Consider the following 9,178-nt stretch of genomic DNA (forward strand, 5'->3'; position numbering starts at 1 on the left):
TTGTGGTGATATCTTTTAGAGACTTCTGTTCCATAGTTTTGGTGTGTTCTCTCCCCACCTTACTGATGGAAATGTTGTGCCTCTTCAAGTTGGTCAGCTTCTTGGCTAGCTTCTTCAAGCACCACTTTGTGGAAAAAAATTTGGATTTAGGTTGTGATACTAATAATATATATTAAAAGCTAGATTTTCAGTGTTGAGGAGAAAATCTTGGTGATCTATATATGTGTTGCCCCTGCAGTCTGGAAATGGAAGTCTTAAAACACTTGACGAGTGTTTGGGTTGGTTTGCTTGAATTAGAGAGAAAGATATGCCCACTGTTGTCGTAGACGTGCAAGAGACGCTATGAGCAAAGATCCTACACTTCAAATCATGAATTATGAGTGAGATGCTTTACTTTTTTTGCTATACAGGGCTTCTTAACTTCTGTTTTAGATTGCGTTAAGTCGCTTAAAAAGTAGTTTGAGTACATAAAAATGTGTACAAAGCAAAATAGAGTTATGTTATACATCATTCTCCCATCATTCCTTTTGCAAATCCATCACTTCGACATGTGAGTTCCATAGATTCAATGATAAATTTATCCATCCATTGTACTGAGATTGGTAAAAGATAGGATGAATAATGATTTTTATCATTTCTCAAACAAAAATGGGTTGGCAGAGGTGAGTTGGTTCAGGGATGGTCAACTCTGAACTCTTATTTAAATCATTTTTTTTTACAACAAACTTATTAACTTGAGCGTCAGAGGACCTCCGATACCCCTGGACCAACTCACCTCTGCCAAACCAATTTCCTTCTTTTAGGATTTCCTAGCTCTGAGCATGTTGACTCCATCTTCAACCCAATCATGGCATGAAAGGAAAAATAATTTGTTTTTCACTTTTTTTTACCAATAGGTTTTTTTTTTTTTGTTATTATTTATTTTTTGCGATTACAACCTCAATGGCAGTTTGATATGGACATTGCAGTAATTGAAAATGGGGGAAAAGGCATTACACATTGCATGGTAGTTAGAGTAAAGTACATATACTTTTTTCCAAATAATATTTTGGATGCTATCTGCAAATAACATACTAGTTCATAAGAGATAACTAGGATAAGTGCAACTTCAATTTTTTTAGGGTAATTAATAGGACCCTAGCTTTAATATTGGGATATAAATTTATGCAAACTAGGTTGTATGAATTCTTACGATCCAGTCTTTAAAAGTGTCAATGTCACGTATTTTTTAGAGCACTCATAGTGAGCTATTCAAACAAAAATTAAATTTAAAGAGAAAAAAAACCCGCTCTTTCTATTTTGGAGACTAAAAGATACTAAACATCACACTTGTACATCTTTTTTTTACTATAGTTAAATATTATTTTTTAATTATTATTTTGTTCTTGGTAGATGAAAGAGATAAGGGAAATATATATATATATATTTTAAAATTGATATCCACAGTTCTTATAAAGAATGTATAACTTTTATTGAATTTTCTGGGGACCCTCTAAACGAATGTAATCATACATGAGTCCTTGGAAAGGGGAAGTGCTTTTTGGCTGTGTTAAAAAAATAGTATTATCTCCCTCCAATAGCTGAGTGCCACGTACATCCACATTGTATAGCCAGTAAAGCCCATGAATTCCATGCCTCGCAATTGTGTTATCCTTCCCAATAGGCCCACTTGAAAATACAGGAGGATTCGCCTTTGGATCATTAATCCGAACCTTTTAACAAAAACTTTGCACTATTACTCAAAATCATTCAACCAAAATTCTCTCAAATATTTCATTATCAAAATAAATTAGGGGTAAATTGTTGAGTCAATGTTTGTTTAAATTCAAGATCTAGTTCTGATACCATATTAATATGGTGTATTTGGCATTGCGATTTTATAAACGAAAAATCTGATTAAAACCAAATCGCAGAAAATGAATTGTTTGAGATTATGTTTTTTAAAAATTGCAACTTGAAAAATGTTTTCTACGTTTTCAAATCGTTGACAATGTGGTTCTTTTTTGAAAATGCACAATTCTAAAAGCTAAACTGGAATTTTAAAAATCAAACTGCATTTTTAAAAATCACGTTTTAAAATCCCATATTTTTAAAATTGCACTTTCTAAAATCGCAAGCCCAAACAAATCCTAAATTACCAATTGTCTCAAAAACTTAAACTGATATAAATTAATTAATTTAATCATTTAATTAATATTTTAACACAATTCTTATTATTAACCGGGAAAAAAAGAGAGAGAAAGGGTTTTTTTTTTTAAAATGTTATTAAGTGAAGGATAAAAAAAAAAAAGAAGGAAATTCCATACTTGTAATTCGGAAGCATGTGCAGTTGCAAGTGCTAATCGTAATTTATAGGTTCCACTCCCATCCACACTCTCAAGTTTGAACTTAATTTGCCATGTCGTTCCCTCATATGTGTTATCATCTTTCTTCCTGCATTGCAAAGCTAGCATATAAAATTAAGTTTTTCAAAATAAGAATATTCTATTAATAGCAGGCCAATAAATAATATTATATATGTCCCAATTTTTATAAAATTTGCGAAGTTTTATTTTAAATTGGGTTGAAGGAAATTTATTCAATCCAGTCTATTAAACTGATATTTGGTTTTAGAACATGTAATTTTTACATGAATTTTTAATAAAAGTAACATTGAGAGCATGTTATTTTCATATTCAAACCTGGTAACTTGAGCAAAGAACCAATCTTTTGTGTAGTTACTAGTCCCGATTGTGTAAACCAAGTCTCCATCAGGATATAGTTCTGCATATCTTTCCCATAATCCGTATTGCCTGAATCTACCAATTAAGTAAAACAAAGTCAAATTCTTATTTGGATTCATATGGTTAAACCCATCATTTCAGAAAACATGGGTCTAATAATTGTATGTGTCCAAAACGTATGTGATTCTCACATGCATTTTTAATAAAGATGTTTGTGAAAATCGATGCATTTTAAACATATGTCAGCTTATTAGATTAGATTAAAATAAAATTTTCAAATATAGTTTAGAGAAAAACTTTGTTTATAGTTTTAATCATATGATATAAGAAAAAAAAAATACACATGTATTTAGATACTAATTTTATGTAAAGGTTAAGAAAATTATAAGCAAGGGGAACTAACCTATCAGGATGATTGACATAGAGTTTGTTAATATACTTCGGGTTTGGATCGGGAACATAGAATTCAGCAGCAGTGCGATCGGGAATGCCTATTTCCCACAATGTTGGGCCATCTCTTGGAGGCTCATAAACAAGATTACCCGCATCAATGTTACAACCTGCTTCACATTCTATTCACATCAACGATTCGATTTCGCAGATTAAAAATGTGATTTTAAACAAAATTGTGAAGAAAATATATTGTTTGTAAAAAATTCAGTTTGAAAACGTAAAAAAAAAGGTGTATTCAAAATCGTAGGCAATGGGTTGTATTTTAAAGGTTAAACTACGATTTTAAAAACTAAATTACAATTTTACCAAATGCTTAACTATGTTTTTTGAAAATTACATTTTAAAATTGCTATTTTTTTAAAAAAAATCCCACGTTTTAAAACTACAAATCCGAACGGATCCCAACTAGAGGATAAGAATATGAAAAGTTGAATAAAAAATCAAAAAAAGGACCTGATGTTATGTTAAAAGCAGCCTCATATTTGTAATCACCGATGAAACCGGGGACCCATGCATAAAGATTATAGTCACCAGTTTGTATGTCATTAATAGAGAAATAGCCATCCTTGTCAGCTCTTGTCCAAAATTGGTAACCCTGATCAGAAATAATATTTTAAGTTTCAATCTATTAAATTGATATATGCCTTTAGAGCATATGATTTTTATGTATTAACAGGCCATAAACATTTTAAAAATGTCATGTGAGAATTATGTGCTCTAAAACTAAATGTTAATTCAATAGACTAGATTATTATTATTTTTTTTTTTTTTCCTTTCTTCCTAATTTGATTAAGAAGAAAACTTTGCCAGGGTAATATTACCTTGCATTCTCTTTGCCATGATCCAATATCCCCTAGGGGTGCCAATCCCACAAAAGCACCATCTCCTGGTATGCACTCTTCACTAACATACCTAGACAAAATTCATAGTTTTTAATGGTGCGTTTTCTTTCAATTTAGTCTATTAAATTGACATCTGTAATATATAATCTTCACATGTATTTTTAATAAAATGTATATGAAAATCAAATGCTCCTAAAGAGAAAAAGAAAAAAGAAAAATGCAAAAAAGAAAAAAGAAGAGAAAAGAGAGAAAAAAATGTACCTGTCTTGGATTAGCAATCTACCACTAACATTACCCCGTTGATCCGACGATTGAAAGTCATTTGAAGCTGGAAAATCGTAGGGCCAGCTTTGAACTTCATTGATCATCTGAAAAAAAACACATTAATGTTAATTTGTTTTGTTTTTTAATTAATTAGTAGTAATTAATGCAGTTTTAAGAGATAACACCTGTTTCTTAGCATTCTCCCAGAGCAAAATCGGGTCATCTCCTTCAGTAGTCAAAGTATTAAGATAAATAAAAATGGGGCCAAAAACTTTCTTCCATGCCTCATTTGCTCCAAATTTCAATATCAGATCCTCTCCTGAATAGTGCACGCTGTGAAATATCTGAGGTTGTACCGTTTCAGTCAAAGAAGAATATATATGGAAATTAATTATTATCATTTTTGGATGAATAAAATTAATTAATATTTTTCACTTATAAGAAGAAAAGTAAAAAGAAAAAGAAAAAAGAATTTATAACTTACGGCGAGGGTAGTGGGACCGACGTGGGAGGTAAGGATTTGTTTGAGGGGTCCACCAGATCGAAACTCATCGCTGGCTGTGATTTGCCAGAACCCTATTGGTGGGTCATTGGATATCCACCCGTGAACCCGATTATCTTTGTTCTCGCGGGCGTATTGATACTTATCATCCACCTACACAATAGCCAATCAAATCAATACTCTCAATTAAACTACTTTTTAAGATGACAAAAATCTAAAATTAGACCCAAAATGCGTGTGAAGTTTGTAAGATTAAGAATTTTTAATATTTTCTTTTATTACAAATTTCTCATATTACTACTATTAATCCATTATTCTATATTCTATATACCTGGAAAATTATAAATAATTTTTTTTTTTAAAAAAATTAATAATCATGGAGGAGAAGAGTGAAATCCAATACCTCTCCTTTGAACTCTGGTTCCACGGGATTCACAAGCAGGACTGCTTCCGGGTAGGCCAAGACTTGCCCTCTGTCTGGTAAACGGTCGTCAGGCAAGGGCATGAATCTCTGTCTGTTGTCTGCTATTGCCATGTAATGAAACCTATGGGTTTACAAATATATATGTCATTAGTGTTTTTTATTTTTCATTTGTATTTCTATTCCATATGAGGAAAATGGAAAAGAGGAGAATTACGAGGAGGTCTTTGCTACTTTTAATTACGAGAGAGGCAAGAAAAGGGAAATTTTTAAAAATTTTCAAACACCAAGTTAAAAGCGACACATTTAACAACCAAGCTAGTATGTTTAAAAATTAGTACATCTAGAGATCTTTAATTTTTAAAGACGTTCAGTTTGTGAAAAAGTCTGAGCTGCTACCTGCAGCAGTCAGCTCGAGTAGCTAGGGATGCTCACCTAATCTGAGAAAAAGCGACCACCTTTATTTGGAATTTCCCTCCTTTTCCCTCTTTTTGTTTTTATAATAATTATTATTATTTTACCTCCCAGTTTTCTTTGCTTGGTAAATTCTGCTCCATGAGTTATTCCCACTTACAATTGGGTTAGAGGGCAAACAAAGGGTATGCCAGATTTTGTTTCTAATTAGATTAATGTAATTCTTCAGGAAGAGCAATCTAAAAACCTTAATAATAGAGAAAGAAGGGTAATAAAATTGATTTACTTGTCTTTCCTGAGCTTGAATGCGATCCTCGTATTGTCAATGTTGAAAGCAGGCCATTCCTCCAAGTGCTCATAAATGGCATACGAGTAGAACCCCGAGCAACCACGAAGCATTACGAACCTAATTAAACACCAAATAAAATAAATAAAAAATCAGATTATTATTCGTTGATTGAAATGTCAATGAAAGAAGATTTGGACACAAACCTTTTATCTATATTCAGGGGAACAAGCTTGCCCTCAAGGGAGGTATCCCACGTTCTACTGAATGAGAGCTCCACTTGTTCTTCATTTTCCACTATTACCTCAAACTTTGTTCCTTCCATCCTGCAAAGCAATCACGTCAATTATAGAGTTTGAATTCGAATTCGAATTCAGAACCTTTGCTCTGATACCATTTTACCATAATAACACGTAATCATACAAGAAATTCAACTAATCATTGCAGCAAAACATTGCAACTAGAATTTGGAATAGTAGTCAAGAAAATTAAATGCTCTACAAAAACTTTTTTATAAGTATATTCTTCTTAGAATGTTCATAAATAGAAGGCTGGGGAAGATACCTATCAAATATACCCTTTGTTCCTGCACTTCCAGCAACACTCCATACAAGGTCCCAGTATCTTCATCAAAGAAAAACAAGAGATCAATTAATTTCTGCCATTCTTTTAGGAAATTCATCTTCAACATTCGACGACGTATTATACGTACCCTCTGTCAGTTTCGTTGTTAAGAACTTCGAGCAAATTGTCAACGCCATTATACTGTATTCCAGTGACAAGTCCGTCTGGGTTTGATAAGGTCACCTGCAGTATGCCATTATCCATCACCACCTGCACAAAATTATTCACTTGTCTTGTTAGTATATACATACCCAATAGCGCACCGACTTACAGAACTCCAAAGAAGAAAGAAACGGCGGCGTTTATGCAATTGTCTTTACTTGCTGGTCTTCGACTTGTAATTGCACCCCTGGACTTGACATATTGCTGAGGCCGACCGCCCTTGCTATCTCCGGCAACTTTTAGGACCATGTAAATTTTGTCAGCACAGAAATCGAAAACAGAAAAAGTAAACGCTCTTAAAGTGTTTTTCAAGAGTCGTTTTCTTTAAGAAATTATTTATTCCCACCAATTCTGAATAACAAATACTTATTTAGAATATAATGGAGCCCGAAAAACGTCAGAAGTTTGATTGCCGTATGCACAAACGAAACCAAACAAGAAAAACGAATTTTATAGCTTTTAAAACAAATCTCAAACTGGGTTTTGGGTGGTGGTGAGTTTGGGCAAAGTGTACGTACAATGCATAAGGTTAGCGTAAGCCAAATTCCAAAACCCATGATGTTTCCGAGAAGGAAAGGTTGGTTGTTCATCCACTTCATCCCGTGACCTATTTCACAATACAAACAGCCAGACAGGGAATATATATTGCGGACACGTGAAGGCTTATAAGGATCATGTCGTGAATTATAGACAAAGCAGTCTTTTTTCTCATATTTTCTTTGTCGCCACCGCTGTATTCTTGGTGCATATATTAGATTGTGCTACGCACGGGTTGCTACTGTTATGTCAAGAATCTTTAATTACGAATCCAACAGAATATTGTTTGGTTTTATGTCCATAATTTGGTGTTTAAAGTAATTTTGTGCGTGTCTAAGGATGTGTTTGACATTGTAATTTCATAAATAATGCTATTTTTTATTTATTTATTTATTTTTGATAAATATGAAGAAACGGCCGCATTCAGTTAGAATTCTTTATTAATGGGACAACGATTAACATTTTTGTAATAAATTGATTTTTGGGTTTGAATAGTTCTTCGAAAGGTTTTTTTATTCGTCACCAAAATTGATGTGTTTAATTTTTTATTGTTTTATTTAAATTTGGTGAGATTGTGTATGGTTGCTATATTTTTGTTGATTGATAATATTAGAAAACACTTATTCACTCCACTCTAGGTATTGTTTAGGATTGTTGGGTGAATTTCAACCATGAAAAGATTTGGTTAAATATTCATGGAAAGAATGTGAGAGCACTCCTTGCAGCCTCACCAAAACTATTTTTTGGTTATTTTGGTAAGGCAATTTAACCAAAATGGCCTAAATGTCCACTTTTCAGCCTCACTACTTTAACAAAAAATGTAGTGAAGTGAACAGTATTCACCAAATTTTAAAATTACTGTTCACTCACCTATTGATTAAACAACTCATTTCTCTCTGTCTTTCTTTTTGCTTTTCGTTTCTCTCTCTTCCTTTAATAGTTAAAAAAAAATAAAAAAATCTTTGAAAATGAATATTTAAATAGAATAGTGAAAGTAAATTGTTAAAATAGTGAGGCTGCTGGGATGCTATAAAAAAGTGAGTTATTAAAATAACTAAAAGTCGCTTGGAATGATCTGACGACCTATTCGAAGTTAGAGTAATTTGTACGCCTAGCCTTAGGTAGATGGGGTCAGAGCTGTACACACCCATCAGTATGATTGGGTTATTTTAGTTGAATCGATCAAAATACCAAGTATAAAATATATTTTGATTTTAAAGTTTTATCTTGAATGACTTGATTGGCTTTGTGTTGGTAGGATTTTTTAAATAAATATTTTTAAGTGATTTTCTGAAAAGTTTTCAAAAACCCTACCCCCATATATTAGCTTAGATGTAAATGTTGTATTTTGAATTAATTTTCAAGTTTGTTTTAAAGACTATTAAGAAAAGAGTTCAATTCTCATTGTGTCTTCATCCATATATTAAAATCAATTGGATTTTTAAACAAAATTCCATAAAAATAGCAGGAAAAGGATTTTTCATTTTAATGATAAAAGTTATTCCGAATCACTCAATCTTTCCTTAAATAGTTGTTATTCCATATATGTAACCAACGATACGAAAATCGCATTGGGTGAAGTGTATACGTACGGTTATGTTATTCAATTTCTTTTAATTCCAAATCAAAGATTAATAAGGAAAGTTTTCTTAAAAATCATATCTACATGTCATGCATGCCACCTAAGCCTTGATTTCCAAAAATTTTAAATTTAAATTTGCCACTCAAATTCTTACACATTGAATGAATGAGTAATGTTATAAGTCTTTCTAGAGTCATCCCAAATGTGATGTTGCTTTTAAAATTACCGTTGAATTTGAGATGTGATTTATTGACTTATGATTTATTGGTGATTTTAAAAGTCACATCATGTTTAGAAGGACTCTAAGAAAACTTATAACATACACTGAATGCATACTTTGAATTATTGAGCTAAGAATTTTTTGACAC

General features: G+C 32.1%; 1 protein-coding gene across 1 annotated transcript; it reads right to left on the minus strand.

The window, feature by feature from the left end:
* Positions 1-1,469: 1,469 nt before the first annotated feature.
* LOC132189649 (uncharacterized) lies at positions 1,470-6,921 on the minus strand. The gene is made up of 15 exons (XM_088510317.1): positions 6,850-6,921; positions 6,618-6,739; positions 6,470-6,529; positions 6,112-6,231; positions 5,906-6,025; positions 5,188-5,329; positions 4,767-4,937; positions 4,468-4,626; positions 4,280-4,386; positions 3,998-4,088; positions 3,630-3,771; positions 3,127-3,283; positions 2,682-2,798; positions 2,307-2,433; positions 1,470-1,712 (listed from the first exon to the last, which is right to left on the minus strand). Exons 1-15 carry the CDS (start codon positions 6,889-6,891, stop codon positions 1,470-1,472), a joined length of 1,920 nt encoding a protein of 639 aa, XP_088366443.1. The 5' UTR covers positions 6,892-6,921.
* Between the last annotated feature and the right edge of the window lie 2,257 nt (positions 6,922-9,178).

Source organism: Corylus avellana, chromosome 9 (genome assembly GCF_965113065.1).
Source record: "Corylus avellana chromosome 9, dhCorAvel1.hap1.2, whole genome shotgun sequence".
NCBI lineage: Eukaryota > Viridiplantae > Streptophyta > Magnoliopsida > Fagales > Betulaceae > Corylus > Corylus avellana.